At 22.8% G+C, this 15,975-nt stretch overlaps 3 protein-coding genes across 4 annotated transcripts; 1 reads left to right on the forward strand and 2 right to left on the reverse strand.

Moving 5' to 3' along the window:
* Nucleotides 1–1,034: 1,034 nt before the first annotated feature.
* On the reverse strand, nt 1,035–7,675 carry LOC129613165 (cystathionine beta-synthase). Its single transcript, XM_055527124.1, has 6 exons — nt 7,497–7,675; nt 3,406–3,553; nt 2,636–2,745; nt 1,529–2,567; nt 1,273–1,457; nt 1,035–1,220 (listed from the first exon to the last, which is right to left on the reverse strand). Exons 2-6 carry the CDS (start codon nt 3,528–3,530, stop codon nt 1,126–1,128), a joined length of 1,554 nt encoding a protein of 517 aa, XP_055383099.1. The 5' UTR covers nt 3,531–3,553; nt 7,497–7,675; the 3' UTR covers nt 1,035–1,125.
* A 1,265-nt stretch (nt 7,676–8,940) lies between these two features.
* LOC129613150 (probable cytochrome P450 311a1) lies at nt 8,941–11,978 on the reverse strand. 2 transcript variants are annotated; one of them, XM_055527105.1, is made up of 6 exons: nt 11,789–11,978; nt 11,323–11,700; nt 10,726–10,795; nt 10,327–10,651; nt 9,834–10,251; nt 8,941–9,728 (listed from the first exon to the last, which is right to left on the reverse strand). In XM_055527105.1, exons 1-6 carry the CDS (start codon nt 11,940–11,942, stop codon nt 9,673–9,675), a joined length of 1,401 nt encoding a protein of 466 aa, XP_055383080.1. In that variant the 5' UTR covers nt 11,943–11,978; the 3' UTR covers nt 8,941–9,672. The 2 variants fall into 2 exon arrangements, with proteins under 2 accessions (XP_055383080.1, XP_055383079.1); XM_055527104.1 differs by having other exon boundaries at nt 8,945–10,251.
* A 3,062-nt stretch (nt 11,979–15,040) lies between these two features.
* On the forward strand, nt 15,041–15,970 carry LOC129613304 (trypsin-1-like). The gene is made up of 2 exons (XM_055527305.1): nt 15,041–15,736; nt 15,812–15,970. Exons 1-2 carry the CDS (start codon nt 15,041–15,043, stop codon nt 15,968–15,970), a joined length of 855 nt encoding a protein of 284 aa, XP_055383280.1.
* Nucleotides 15,971–15,975: the final 5 nt, after the last annotated feature.

The raw sequence follows: 15,975 nt of genomic DNA on the forward strand, positions 1-15,975 counted from the left end.
GACAGTACTATCTTGACAAGTAATTATTGTAAAATTTTCTTTCCTAACCCCTACGTTTCTGAGTGAAAAATTTTGAAAATATTGAAACCTTCAGAATCAGGGTTGCTACTTTTGAAAACTTTTATTTTAAAAATCTTAGATAATTTATTAATTACAGAAATTAGTCACCAAATTTCAAAAAAAAATATTGCTTTTGACAAATCGTGTTAGTAAATATTGTCGTTGTTATCATTGTTGCCCTTAAAATTCGATTACATTTCGATAAAATTCACATTTTATTTAAAATTTTAAATTTTCATAAAAATTTTGTCTCAAAGTTTATTAGCTTGTCAAAAAATTTTCTTACTTTAACGTAAAATTTAAAAATAATTCATTTAGTGACAGTTCAGAATCTCGGACTTAAATTCAAGTATTCATAAATTTCAAAATTTTAAGAATTCACAATAATTTCTATTTCGTTTTTTCTAAAATGTATTTAAAACTTAATTCAATTTGTTTTTAGAGGTTCAGTTAACAATTACAAAAAATGCAGAAATTCAAATGAAAATATGAATAATTTCATTGGAAAATTCAAATATCCATTCCGATTTGAAAGTGAATAAAAAGTAAGATGAACGAAATCCGTGAACAATTTTCGTTGTTAGCACAGAGCAATTGCAGAATAATAAACTCTCTTGTTCAGTATTAGTTCAAAGAATTTAAATTAAAATAAGCAGAAGAAATTGGATTTGGTCACTTGGAGTATCCTTTCCAGCTTGATTTCTATTTTCTTTTCGTATCTTTGCACAAAGACTGTACAGAAGTCTGCACTTGATGTTGCTACATATAATTTTTATGTTCAGTTACCAAACAATAACAATAGAAATTCAAACACTTATGTTTGATTTTTACTTTTTTTAATCACTATGTACATATGTACGTACATATGCGATTTTTTTTGCGAAAAGTTTAATAAATTTCCCTAAACAAACAAACATATTATAATACGCTGAGTTTAAAAGTCATTATTTTAAAAATAAAAAATAGTTAAAACATTTGTTCTTGAAAAAAATTATGTATATTTAAATATTTAGAGTTAAAATGAATGTACATATAAAGTTAATTCATGTACTGAAATGTTTTTATTTAAGCACCATTTGTTTGACTTTCTTTAGAGGTAATGTATTTTAGGAAATCCATTCTTGTTACAACACCAGTTAATTTGGGTGTTTGTATTTGACCTTAAAAATTCAAAATTAAAATCGTAATTTAACAAAACAACTAAATTTATACCATCATCAACTAAAACGACAAATGTTTCCACTTCTAAAATTCGTCCAACTTTTCCAAGAATGTCATCTGGAGTTACTTTTATGTACTTCTTATAAACAGAAGATCGAATTTCATCACTGTATTTTAAATTTGAACTCACAAGTTTCGGCATCAAATTTTCCAATGTAACAGCGCCGATAATATTTCTGAACACAAAATTTAATTCAAGTTTATTTTAATATATGTATCTATTATGTTAGAGTTAAAAAATATTTACCCGTTATCATCGACAACCATCAATATCTCCAAATTGTTTTCTTTTAATAATTTTATGGCCTCATTAGTTTTTGTTTCTGGTGAAATAATTACAGGTTTTGGAGAATTTAATTTTTCAACCTTTTGATTCCACCACCAATGATTGTTTTCATCTAGTGGAACTTCCTTAAAATCTCTTGCTTCCATCCAATTATCTGACACAAACTTAGTCATATAGTTTCGTATGTTGTCGGGTAATAAAACAACACACTTTTGTCCTTCTTTTAAATGTTTTGCATATTTCAAAGCAACAACCATAGCCGCACCACTACTTCCTCCACATAAAAATCCTTCCTCTTTTTGTAACCTTCTAGCCATTAAAAAACTTTCTTTATCTGATGTTTTTTCCCAAACATCTACTACATTTAAATCCAATACAGATGGTATGAAATCATAACCGATGCCTTCAACTTCATATTTCACAACATCAGTGATATTTAATTCAGGTGGTTGGGCTAGTATTGATGAATATGGATCGGCACCAACGATTTTACATTTTGGACAGGCTTCTTTTATTTTTCTACCTACGCCAGAAATAGTTCCTCCTGTTCCAGCGCCCATAACAAATAAATCAATATCATTATCTAATTGCCATAATACTTCAGTAGCAGTGCCGTCATAATGAGCTAATGGATTTCCAGGGTTAATATATTGATTAAGAATTATAGAATCTTTAATTTGAGCCTGCAAACGGTAAGCCTCAGCAATCAATCCACTTGGATCATCAAAACCAGCTTCTGTTGGAGTTCGAATAATTGTTGCACCAAGTGCTTTTAGTGTTGCTACCTTTTCATTTGACATTTTGTCTGGCATAACAATAAGACATTTATAGCCTTTAACAGCACATGCCATTGCTAATCCTACTCCTGTGTTTCCCGACGTTGGTTCGATAATAGTACAACCAGGTTTTAAAATTCCTTTTTCCTCGGCATCCAAAACCATTCTAAAACCAATTCTATCTTTCACGGAACCACCTGGATTCAGAAACTCACATTTTGCGTCTAAAATATCAATTTTTAGGTTAAAAATAGTTATAAGAAAAATTTTAAAGTTAATTAATATAAATTACACATATCGCATTTTATTCCCTCAGATTGTGGAATCTTATTCAATTTCACCAAATGTGTATTTCCTATTACATGAAGAATATCAGGATATGTTTTATGTAATTCTGGTTTACTAAAATAAAGAAGTTTAGATGTAAAAATAAATAAACATGGAAAAATCGAATAAACTTTAATAAATCTAAAAAGAATTTTACGTACTTCATACATACATACACATTTACATATAGTTAGTTAAATAATTTACTGTTACATATACTTAGATTTTAAAATTCTCAATTACATTTTCTTTTTGTAATTTATTTGCGTACATTGCCAATTAAAACAAACGCGCATTACTTAAAGTTAAGCTAACAAAATGGAAAAACATTTTAAGTATAATAAAATAAAAAAACATAACATATTACATGTATATATGTATATACATATGTATATTGTGTATAAAAACAATATATCATATTAAAGGCATTTACGTTAGCCAAAAATTATTAATTTATTCTTATCAGATTTATTCTAATTTATTTATGATGCCACAAAAATTATTTTAACTCTTAACCTTTTAATCAAAAACCATTTTAATTTATGTATATTTTTCATTCAAATTTAATGCGACCTGTTATTTTTGAATAGTTAAAGTAAAAGGAAGTAATTTATTGTACTCGTATGTTTTTTGAGAAATTTTTATATATAGGACATGTAAAATGTTTTTTTTAACTACATAACAACTAGTTTTACTAAGTGTTTTACTATGTATTTTTTAAAAATACCAACTTACAATGTACGCTTTGTATGTGGATTTGGTTCACTATTTCCACTTGCTTTCCATGTGCAAGGTGATGGTTTATTTGGCCATACATAATTTGCTGGAAGTTCCTTTTTAATTTTTTCTCCTTCTGGCATATTTAATTTAGGTATAGAGATATCTAAAAATTAAATTTTAAATATTTACATGAGTATGTACATATGTACTTATGTTTAAGTGTTTAAATTTAAGTAAAAATACATTATAACAGTTAAATAGCATATGATTTTGCCTCTAATAAAAATAGTTATTTTAAAATTTCCATAATCATATTTTAAAAAATCAAAATTTTTTGAAATTCTTGTATAAATGCAAAAAGTTTGGTACTTTAAGTTTTACTTTAATTACTTTAATTAATACATTTGTTTGTACATAATTATGTTCCAATAATACTTAGCTTAACTGCATATTATGCAGTCTTGTCTTTACAAACATTTGCCTTTATAATTATTTTTGATGCTTAAACTTTTATTATTATTAAATCTTAAATGTATTATATATGTACATACAATTATGTAGATTATTATAGTGTAATATCATATGATATCGAAATATCCCAGATACCATATATGGAATAATCTACTATATACTCGCGCACATTCATATTATTTCTATTTTAGAATTTGACCTATTTAAGAGTCCCTTTTCTATTTTAGATTTTAGAAACGATTCAGATTTTCTAAATCTATTCTTCTCGTAATTTCTTTTTTTTTATTTTGTTTCATTTTGGAGAAAATTTTATATTATTTTATGTTTTTTTTTTTCAGAAAAAAAAATATTTATAATTAGATTTGTCACCAGTAGGATACCTTAAGAAACGTACAAAAACAACCTATAGTTTATTTTCATAATTTGTATATTTTTTAAGCAATATGTTTTTGAGCTTCGAAATTTTGGTAAAAGTTCGAAAAATTATAAGAGGAACAATTAATTAAAGAAGAATAATTGATGTAATCAAAATTTTGTTTTTATTATGTTTTTAAATTGATTCATTGAAATTTTTGAATAGAAAATTCTATATCATTAATTCTAGAAACATAAAAATGGATTTATTGGTATGAGTTAATACCAGTATGTACTACAGAATCTGTAAAAAATCGTTGAGATGAGCACAAGTAATATAGTAGTTGCAGGTATGTAAACAAAAAAAGTTTGATGTTTAAAGGTTGAATATGTGTGTACTTTCAATATGGTTTGCCTTAATATGCACAGATTATTTCATTCGATATTAAATTTTCATTTGTATTACATATAAAAAAAATATTAATTTTAATAAATAAATAAGTAAGTATACAAGTAAGTGTATAATATAATTTACTTAGAAAAATTATCACTATTATTATGAAATATTTTTTGCAATTTGAAATTATTATTTTTCCATATATACATATGTATGTACTAAATCAGTATATGCAAATATTCTAATTTTTAATTTAAACAAATTTCTTACTTTTATTTTTAATCAATATTGATTTAAATGAATAAAAAAATAAATCGAGTAAATAATTTAATGTTTTCGTGTGCAATATTATAAAATAGCTATTTGTTTGTTATTCGTAAATATACACATACATACTAGTATAGTTTTTATTATAATCAGAGAAAAAAAAATGAAAACATAATTTATTTGATAAAGGCATCTACATCATATAATATAGTGATATATATATGTATATATATAAATAATTTGTACAATATTGAAGTCACTTGTTTCACTTTCGTTTAGGTACAGTTTTTTTTTATAAATTTGAAAATATTTGTGTGTTTCTAACCGAGGAAATTTTGTGTCATTCAATAATAAAAATTATTTATAGAAAAATAATAAATTTATAATAAAAGAATTTTCTTTTAATCAATCGAATTATAAAGAAAAAATGTAAATGTAAAAGAAATTTTTTGTTATTTTATTCGCAATTTTGGCATGTACACAACATTTATGCATACATAAATGATTGTAAAAAATGATTTATTAATTATGATATAAGTATTGTTTTCAAAAGATGCACCCACATAGATATATACATATAGCTATATGTATGTACATATATATTATTAACATTTTGTTATATTAATTTTCAACATTTTAATATTTGTGCGTATGTTTTATAAAAATGTAAGAGATTTTCATAAATGCAATACAGCAAAATAATCTTAATTTTGCTTTCATCTAAAACAGCAATCTGTAATTTTAAGATAAAAAATTAAATTTTGGATATTCGAAAATATACTTAGGGATATACTTAACAAATAAATAATGGATTTTATTGTAATTATCATATAAAAAATTTTTGTTAATTTTTCATTTTAATGTATAAAGATCTTGCTTTTAATAATAATTAATAACCATAATATGATATATTTAAAATAAATTTAAATTTTTACATATATATGTACGTATATATTTACAATCTTAATTAACACAGAATATTAAATTCAAGTTATAATTTCAATACTTGTATTTGTTATTGATATACTATTTAAATACCCTTTATTTATTTAAATTATCTAATATACTTAATTTAAGAGCTAAATATTTATAATCGCAAATTTTGAAAATACTTTAATTACTAGTCCTCAACTTGTTAGTGTGAATCTTCTGTCTTTTTCGAAATGGAAGTTGATAAGCAAAAAAGATTAGGGTGCAAGTAAAGTAATTTAGTTCCAAGTAATAATTTTACCCATTTTTGATGCCGATAAACGATGATATTATTATATGTATGATATTGTACTCTTTTTGCTGAATCACCTTATATACGAAAGTTTACAACATCTTACCGGAAGTATAAGAAATAATCCTTATATAACTTATATTAAAAATTTTCAAAATTCAAAATATGACGTTAGTTTTAAAATGCATATATAATTATATATATATACATATACATATAATATATGTAATACTCGTATACATTACAAAAAATTTTGCAGACGCATTAAATCATTGATAAAATTATGAAAAAAAAATCATAGTTTCAGATGAGCGGAAGTTGATGATTTTCAAAATTATTTTGTCGAAATTTTCAGATGGTTATAGAACTTTAGTGCTTGACATTATAAATTAAAATGCTATATATTAATATGATTAAAAAAGAAAAACATTAAAGTCGTAAAAAAACCGTTCTACATTTATATAGAGTTCAATTGAAAAAACAAAAAAGATGACACGTGGTTATCTATATACGTATGAGTAGGTAAACTAATTCAAAAGAAAATTCTTACCACGAGTGCTATTAAATAAAAAAACATACATGGAGAATTATATTTGTATATGCATATGTATATATACTGACATATATTGAACACAATGTTTTTATAGTTCGATTTATATTCTACGTTTAATATTATACATACCTACATATGTAAATTTATAATATACTAATGTTTTATGTATGAATTTGAAATGAAATACAAATATTTAAAAAAAATATAAATTATAAGTATATGAATGGCTATATAATAAAAACAAATTATTTTTATATAAAAAATTAAAAAAAAAAATAATAAAAGTTCATTCATAAAGTAGAAATAATGATAGATACCCAGATTATAAATTATTAATTAAAACATATTTTATAAGATTTGTATTTATTCTTATTATTATTAATGAAATTTTGATAAATATTTATTTTAATCTATGGTAATTTTTTAAATTTTAAATGAAAATTTCATATTAATCTTTAGCATCTTTAAGTTAACAACTTATGACATTATTCTTAAAATTTAATCATATACATATGTATATACGAATATAATCCTTATATGGTTAAAATTTGTACGTGTACCTATAATATGTATACTTTCAATGAAGTAGTTCGTTGATAAATTGCTACTTCTTTTTCCTCGTATATTAAAAATTACACTTTAATTGCATTGAAACAAAACCGGTATATGTAAGAATTTTTTTTCACAATTAATTTTAATGTACGTGTAAATGTAAAATATGTATATAATTATATATCATGGTATACATATAATTTTTAAAATACCTGTTTGGTAAAAATTTTATAAAATTATTTAAATGTGCAACATTTAATTTAATATTCAATTACCCAATTATCACTTACAATTTTATATAAAAGAATTAATATATTTATTTTATCAATCCTATATGTATGTATGTATGTATGTTGGTATTTAGTATAAGTAAAATTTGAAATTTAAATTTAATTAGAATATTTTTTTTTTCTTTTTTTTGAATATTTCTTTTCAACGTTCACTGAAATTTTTATTTAGTTATTTACGATACGAAAGACTTTTTTATACTGAATTGTTTGAACTCTTTAATGTTTCTTTTATATTTTTTAATAAAAAAATCTTACTATACCTACCTACTTATTATTACTTAGGTACATTATACGATATTATGTTATGGATCATCATCTGGAAATACAAACATAAAACAAAATATGTATATATCTTTATACTTATTTTTCCTTTCAACATACATAATATGTACATGAATACACTATGTATATCAGAATATAATAATTTTACAAAATAAATTGAGAAAATTTTCTATATTTGTTTACATATTATACTTATTTGTATTTGCTTTTGCTTCCCTCATTTTATTAATTCGATTTAGTTATAAAATTGAGTGTTATCAATTTTTTTTTACGATCAAAAATTTACGATATTTTTCTGTAGCCATATAATGCTGCTCAGCACTCACTACATTTACAAAATTACAATCAATAATATTATAGGCGGATATTGATAATGATTTTGTTTCTCAATTAAATGAAATTTCTCCAAAAAGAAGGACATTTTTGTTTTCAATTTTGCGAAGCATTTTTACGTTATTATTTTTGTTCTAGGTTTTTCATTTTATTTTCTTTAATTTTTAATTTATTCTTTTCAAAATTTTCTCCTTTTTTTATCAATTCTCTTTTCTTCAAAATTTAGAGAAATTCGAAATACAGACAGAATCTTTTTTTCTGTTCGAAAATTGTATTGTTGTAAATAAAAAATTTAGATTTGAGGAATATTTTGGGAGAAAATGTTCTCATATCCTAACTATATAACTATGATGATGTATTACTGACAGCTATAAGATACTAATAAAAAAATTTTTTTAACATGTTAAAAATTATGTTAAAATTTATTAACATTTTCAGTAGCAATATTATAAAAAGAGAGTAGTATAATTTGTTTGTAGAGTGTTGAAATCATGCATTAAATTTTGAAATTGAAAAATAAACTTTTAATTTGAAATTGGTAATTTTTTTAATATTAACATTTCACGCGTAAAAAATAATTTTATAGAGGGTCGATTATTTTCGTACATAAATTAAAAAAATAATTTATCAGTGTTTATTAAACTATTATAAAAATAACCAAAAAAAGAATGTGGTTTTATTGTATACGTCATAAATAGAAATACATACATACATACAAACGCGATATTCTATAGAAAAATTTAATCACGTTTCTAATTTTTGTATTACTAAAAAATAGTCTCTTTTGAAAATCTTATCAACCTGATGTATGTAAAACCATACAACACGCTCTTTTTATTTTCATTAATTTTTTATCATTTTCTCCAATTAAAATTATTAAATTTGTTTTTAGTTTTTTGAAAAATTATTTTTTTTTGACAATATTCTTTTTCAATACTATTCAACAAGTTTGGTTTATTGAAATTTTATATAATATAATGTTAAAGAAAATATAGTTGATTAAATCTATGGTTTCCAAAACAGCATATTTTAGACCGGAGTTTAATTCATATGATGATACATATAATAAAAGATATACATTTTGTGGCCTAAGTAATGGAAACGATCTATGTACTGAAATAATTCTTTTAAAAACCAAATAATTTTGCATAAATTTCGGAGAAAACAGAAATCTATGTGGGAGAAAAATCGCCTCAAAAACTTTTTTATTTGACATAGCCTGAATTTTTTCTAATAATTTTTCATGATAGAAGAAGTTATTTCTGACCTTCCTGCATTAACAGAATTTATGTAAGTTAGCTGATGAAAATAGGATTGTGAACCCCAAAAATATTGTGTATGTACGTTTGTTAAATTTTTTATATAAACTTTATTTTATAATCATTAATCATGTATATATGTATGTAAATATAATACTCGTGCTAAATAATATTTTCATTATAGTTAAAAAGTGCAGTCTTACATAGGATTGGGTTTTGTTTTTTACAAATAATTTGTATTATATAATAAAAAAATAAAGTGCATTGTTTTTGTTATAGTAGAGTAATTTTCAATTTCATATTCACTTTCTTTTCTTAAATACTAAATTAAATCCTTGTCTTGCTGATAACACCATTTCTGAAATTAATTCTAATTTTTCATTTGGATTTCTTAATGAAAGTTTAAAATTTTCTATAATTTGTATTAATATAATTTTCATTATTAGTTCAGAATAACGTTTACCAATACAATTGTGTGGTCCAGCTGAAAATGGTAAATATGTATATTGATTTATAATTTCACTATCTTTTGAAAAACGTTCCAAATCAAATTCATATGGATTTGAAAAAAAATTTTCATCATGTGCTAATCCATACATATTAATCCAAATTGATATATTTTTTGGATAAATTATATCACCAATTTTTATTTCACAAGTTGTTTTCCTGCCTGTCATAGGTACTATTGTATGAAGTCTCAAAGATTCTTTTAAAAATTGATCTAAAATATTTAATGATTTTATTTGTTCCATAGTTATTGTAGATTCATTTAATGTTGATTTAATTAATGAAATTTCATTATAAATTTTTTTTTGTATTATTGGATATTTTGCTAAATTATATAGAGCAAAACACATTGCAGCCTTTGTTGTATCAACTCCCTATAAATAAAGTTTTGAAGAAAAACCCTATATATTTAATGCAGTATTCAAAATTTTAATTATATATGTACTAACCGCAAATAAAAATGTATTAACTTCATCTTTTATATCTTGATCAGATAAATATTTTCCATCAATATTAATATTTAATAAAATATCTAACATTGCCATTTTCTTTTGTTTTCCGATTTCATCTTTTAAAATTTCATTTAATTCATTTTCATTATTGGCGTTATACTGTTGTGTAATAAGCTCACGTCTCTCCTTTATTAACTTTCCAGTCATATCATGAATTATTTTAATTGAATTCGATAATTGTTTCGAAGCTTCTAATCGATTAAAAATAAAATCAAACCCTAATAATGGATTAACCATCCTTTGAAATAATATATGGAATGCTCTGAAATAATATTGATAATTATTGATTAAATTGATAAAATTTATTGATAAAATTTTAGACAATTTATAACTTACTGATGATAAGCTTTCGCATATGGACAATTAGAATCACTTTGCGAATTTATTTCAGCTCCCATTGAAGTTTCTATATATTATGTACATATTATTGTCGTATTTTATATAAATGTGTGTATATCCCAAATATAATATACAAATAAAAAAAAGTTTAATTAAATGACTACAATTGATCATTTAATTGATAAAAGTGTGCTAATTAAAATTTATAATAAATTTTCTTGTTGCATTCTTAATTGTTGTCTAGATTGTATGAATAATGCATAGTACCTTGAAAACAAATTTAATTTTAGGAATTTTAGGTTCATAATTTTAATTGCATTTGTTTTTAAGCAGGTCAAAGCGAAACCTAAAAATTGTTATTAGTTTGTTTACGTTATTAAGGGCATGTGAACTAAAATATTTTTTAAGGCCAAGGAAATATAACTAAATATTAATTTTAAACTTCTGTAACATTTAAGTTATAAACCTAATTAGGATACTATAGATGTACTTTAAAATTTGATCAAATTATCTTAAAATCGTTTTATTGATGAAAATTATTAAGACATTCCCCAAATTAGTAAAAAAATTTTATAATGTTTAAAGGGATTTTACCACAAATTGTGTCTAATATGCAATGAAAAATCATATCAGAAATCTCTATAGGTTTTCCACAAGTTCTTTCAAGATTTTTAATTAAAACATCGGCATGAAATATTATTCTTCCTGTAAAATCTTGTAAAAGTTTTGCATGAAATGCAGGTGTTAAAGCTCTTCTTCTAGTAATCCATTTTTTTTCTTCACTTAATAATAAACCTTCGCCGAGAATTGGTTTTAATTGTTGAAAATCTGCTGCTCTTCTTAATGTTAAATTGTTTAAAGCCTCTTTTATTTCTTGTGGTGTATGTAAAAATACCCATAAATTAGGTCCTAAAAATAGTCTAAATGTTCTCTTGTATTTTTCACGAAGATTTTGTACGACACCAGTAATTTCTATTTATAAAATATATATATATATATATATATACATATGTTAGTATGTATATATAATTTGAACAATAAATTTTTAAAAATTTTATACCTTCAGGTTTCAATTTTGCTGCAATTTGAACACAACCAATAAACGGTATAAACCATGGCCCAGGAATTTTAAATGCTAACTTGAAACGTATCCAATATTTTTGAAAATTAAATATTATTAATGAAAATAATATTAAAACTAATATAAAAAGCATTTTATTTCTGCATATGATGCACTAAATTTTCTTTCGAATGCACATTTAAACTGAATTCAATAAAATAAAAAATGACTGCAATAAATTTTTTTTTACAAGTGAATCTGAAATTCGATAGCGAGAATAAGATTATTTTTAATTATATGTATATGAAATAAAAATTATAACGTTAGTCTAAATTGCCTAAAATGTTTATTTAAAATTCATAATCCAAATTGGATATTAATGAATAATATATAGTAAATTTTAAAGCATATAGTGTGTGTGGATGTGCGTTCAAGTTTCTAATTAAAAGATTTTGCGAAACAGTTTCTCAATGAAAATCATTTTTTTTTTATTTTTGTAAGAACGTACTTGTAGTATGTTACATTACAATTTAATGATAATAAAAAATTACGTTTAAAAAGAGATGGCACTTAATTTTTGGAATTATATTACACGCTGTTACAATGTGTGATAAATTTAGGTGTAATCAATAATGTCAAATACCAGTCGATAATTTTGAGCTAAAAAACTTTTGCATATTAACTTTCATCTACAACTTTTGCTTATAACCGGTTGACAACTGCTTTAGCAAAAAATAAAATTACTTATCCTCGTTAAAATTTTCCATTTTGCACGAAAAATAAAATTAGATACAAAATTTCCAAAAAATTTTAACAATATGACTGGCCATTGACATTTTTAATTACGTCACATTTGGTTTTTGCATTATCGTTTACATTACAAATGTAGACATTTTTTGACAACATTTTTTGCTTTTGCTAAATGCAATTTATATTAAGATGCAAAAGAATTTAACTAGCATTTTACATTTTCGATTATACCTTTTCATTCAAATTGAACCGATGTGAGACGGATTTGCTTTTGTTCATAATTTAATTTTATGCTTTTATTTTAGTGTAAGAATATTAAAATACTTAATAATAACCAGACCTTGTTTAACATTCTCTTTAATTAAAGAGAAGAAGCAAATAAGTACAAAATTTATAAATGAATATTGAGTTTTTTTTGTTCAATAAAAAATACTATACAAAATTTTTATGATAAACAAAAGGTATTATGAAAATCAATACAATTTAATGGAGAGTTAATTAATAGCCACCTTACTTATAAATTAATACGAAATTTAGAAATAGAATTCAAATATATTATATTGAATAAGATTTGTAAAACTTAGTTCCCATATATTATAAAAAATATTTCTTATTCGTTTGAAATAAAATGTATGTCTCTTTTTCACAAAGGTAGGTGTAAAATTTGAATAATAGACATTCGATACACATTATTATACTTAAATGTTGAAATATGTGGTGAAAATTGCACTAAAATTCATGTCATAAAATTGAATAATTAATTATTTTACTTTTCTTGTCAATCAAAATTCATAAATTTCATGAGAAAATACTCATTTTATATATAGGAGCCAAATTTGTTATGTAAGTAGTTAAATTTATTTGAATTTAGAAGATTTTTTTAAAATATAATATGTTAATATAAACTGTTAGTTTGCCTGACTAACTTCAACTTTTATGGTATCTTTATATCTCTTTGAAATTATTGTTATCAAAACATTTTAAAGCTATTTGCTTATTTATTTTTGTATACATATATACAGTCGAACCTTTATATAAGGAATTCAGATAAAAGAAAAGACAGTTATATAAGAGTTATTTTGAAATTAAAGTTTTCAACTTAATAACAAACTTTTTAATTTAACATTTAATTTTGACATTAAATAATATTTGTACATTGATACATATTTTGCTTTAAGCAAATCATTTAAATATTGTTTAAGTATATACAAGGTTTCCGAGGCTCAACCGTACCCCCGTAGTAACGTGATAGAATAACTCTAGACGAAAAAGATATACCTACATTTACTTTTTTGAGCCCTAGGTGTTTCTTCTTTGTATGGAGTCATTCTATTATGTTACTGCGGAAGTACTGTTAAGTCTCGGACATTTTGTATGTTTGTTAAAATTGAAGTTGCTGCCTTATTTAACTTAGCATTGTTATTTAAAGTTGTCATATATTCTTTACTTAAATTTAGAAGAAAAATTTGTATTTGAAATAGAAACCTAAAGAAGAACATCAACGTTTTAGGTACTTATAAACGAGTATCTACTGTACATATTTTTGAACGGCCTTTGGAGGTACTATTCTATTTATGTATGTACATAGATATATATGCACATAAATATATATTATGTATTATATATAAGACCATTTAATTTTTTCAATTAAAATTAAATTTTAAAATTTCGCTAAATCTCTCCTTATTTATTTTATTATTGCTTTTATAATATTTATAAGTATACACATATTAATTTTTAAATAAATTCGATAAAATTCAATAAATCATTATATCACTGGTTGAGTGTTTGTATAATAACGGTTTTTATTGTAATAATTTCTTATAATTTCAATATGTTCTTAAAGAAATGTCAATTTCAGCAAATAAACTTTGAAATTGTTGAGTCACATTTAAATGAATTTAGCCAGGGAAATCTTGAAATTAAATAATAATTAATTTAATAATTAATTTATTAAAATAATTTTAATTTTTTAGAATTTTCGGTAAAAATAATATATGTAATAATTAAATAAAATATAAATATAATTTTTTTAAATTTTTAATAACAATAATTCAAAAATTTTATTTTACATGAATTAATGGTCGCTTTTAAGGTCTCGGATCAATTTTTTCTCGTTTGAAGATGTCATGTCATGAAGATAATTTTAGTTGTCATGAGAATCAAAAATATTTTATTCCCAAATTTTAATTTTATAATACACAAGCCACACATACATATATACACATTATAATACTTTAAATCATTCATGACTTTATTGTTTTATGGAATTAATATAATTTAGTTGTTTTGTAAACACACTTTGCTATTAAAAGGTTCATTTAATTTTTTTTTATTAGAATAATAAAAATTAGTAAAAAGATATTTTGATAAATTTTGTTAATTGTATATCTGATATGTATAACGCCGTACATTTGCAAATATTTAAATATTATTTTTTTTTCTTCTGGAATATTTAAATAAAATGAAAATTCAAGTAATATTCTCAGTATTCTTGAAAAAATGTCATTCATAACGTTCATTCGAATATTACTAACAATAATTTTATTAACGGTTTCATACGGTTTTAAAATTCCTACAGAATTAAGTAAAAATTCAATTCAAATAGATAAGCTTCGTATAATTGGCGGTACTCCTGTAAATATTAAAGATTATAAATATTTAGTTTCAATCCAATATCGTAGATCACATATATGTGGTGGATCAATAATAAATGAAAAAACTATATTATCTGCGGCACATTGTTTTTCAGATTCGATAAATAATCCTGATTTAATAGAAATTCAAGCAGGATCAACATACATAAATTGGGGATGGGGATATTTTTTTTCAAACAATAATAATAATAATGTAAGAATAAATGCCGAAAATATAATTATTCATCCAGAATATAATATACCAGATTTATATGATAATGATATTGCTTTAATTGTATTAAAATCAAATTTAATATATTCAAATAAAATTGGATCAATTAATTTACCAGATGTGAATGATATATTTAGTCCTGGTACTAAAGTTGAAGTTTCTGGATGGGGTACAACAAATCAATATTTTAATATGTTGTCAAATGTTTTGAAATCAGTTGAAATTGTAATTATTGATTTAGAAACTTGTAATAAATTGAATTATAATGAAGTTAATGAAAATAATATGTTATGTGCTGGTGATTTAAATGGTGGGAAGGATTCTTGTAGTGTAAATATAATTCAGATAAATATTATATTATTGAAATTATTATTGAATATTATTTAATATAATAAATTTTTTAAGGGAGATTCTGGTGGACCGCTTGTAACAAAAAGAGACAATAAAACAATTATTGTTGGTATTGTATCTTGGGGTTATGGATGCGGTTACTCATCTCATCCTGGTGTTTATACAAATGTTTCAAAATTTTTAAATTGGATTAAAATCAACAGCAGATACTAAAATTT

The sequence above is a fragment of the Condylostylus longicornis genome, unplaced genomic scaffold (assembly GCF_029603195.1).
Source record: "Condylostylus longicornis isolate FDR11 unplaced genomic scaffold, ASM2960319v2 ptg000081l, whole genome shotgun sequence".
Taxonomy (NCBI): Eukaryota; Metazoa; Arthropoda; class Insecta; order Diptera; family Dolichopodidae; genus Condylostylus; species Condylostylus longicornis.

What these genes read in the sequence shown, in the direction of transcription:
- LOC129613304 (XM_055527305.1), top strand. Translation starts at nt 15,041, where the DNA reads ATGTCATTCATAACGTTCATTCGAATATTACTAACAATAATTTTATTA. An exon ending in GTGGGAAGGATTCTTGTAGT is followed by an intron (nt 15,737 to 15,811) that starts GTAAATATAATT and finishes AAATTTTTTAAG; the next exon opens with GGAGATTCTGGTGGACCGCT.
- LOC129613165 (XM_055527124.1), bottom strand. Translation starts at nt 3,530, where the DNA reads ATGCCAGAAGGAGAAAAAATTAAAAAGGAACTTCCAGCAAATTATGTA. An exon ending in CCACATACAAAGCGTACATT is followed by an intron (nt 2,746 to 3,405) that starts GTAAGTTGGTAT and finishes TCTTTATTTTAG; the next exon opens with TAAACCAGAATTACATAAAA. An exon ending in TGTCGTTTTAGTTGATGATG is followed by an intron (nt 1,221 to 1,272) that starts GTATAAATTTAG and finishes TGAATTTTTAAG; the next exon opens with GTCAAATACAAACACCCAAA.
- LOC129613150 (XM_055527104.1), bottom strand. Translation starts at nt 11,942, where the DNA reads ATGCTTTTTATATTAGTTTTAATATTATTTTCATTAATAATATTTAAT. An exon ending in AGCAAAATTGAAACCTGAAG is followed by an intron (nt 11,701 to 11,788) that starts GTATAAAATTTT and finishes TTTTATAAATAG; the next exon opens with AAATTACTGGTGTCGTACAA. An exon ending in CATATTAGACACAATTTGTG is followed by an intron (nt 10,796 to 11,322) that starts GTAAAATCCCTT and finishes CATAATATATAG; the next exon opens with AAACTTCAATGGGAGCTGAA.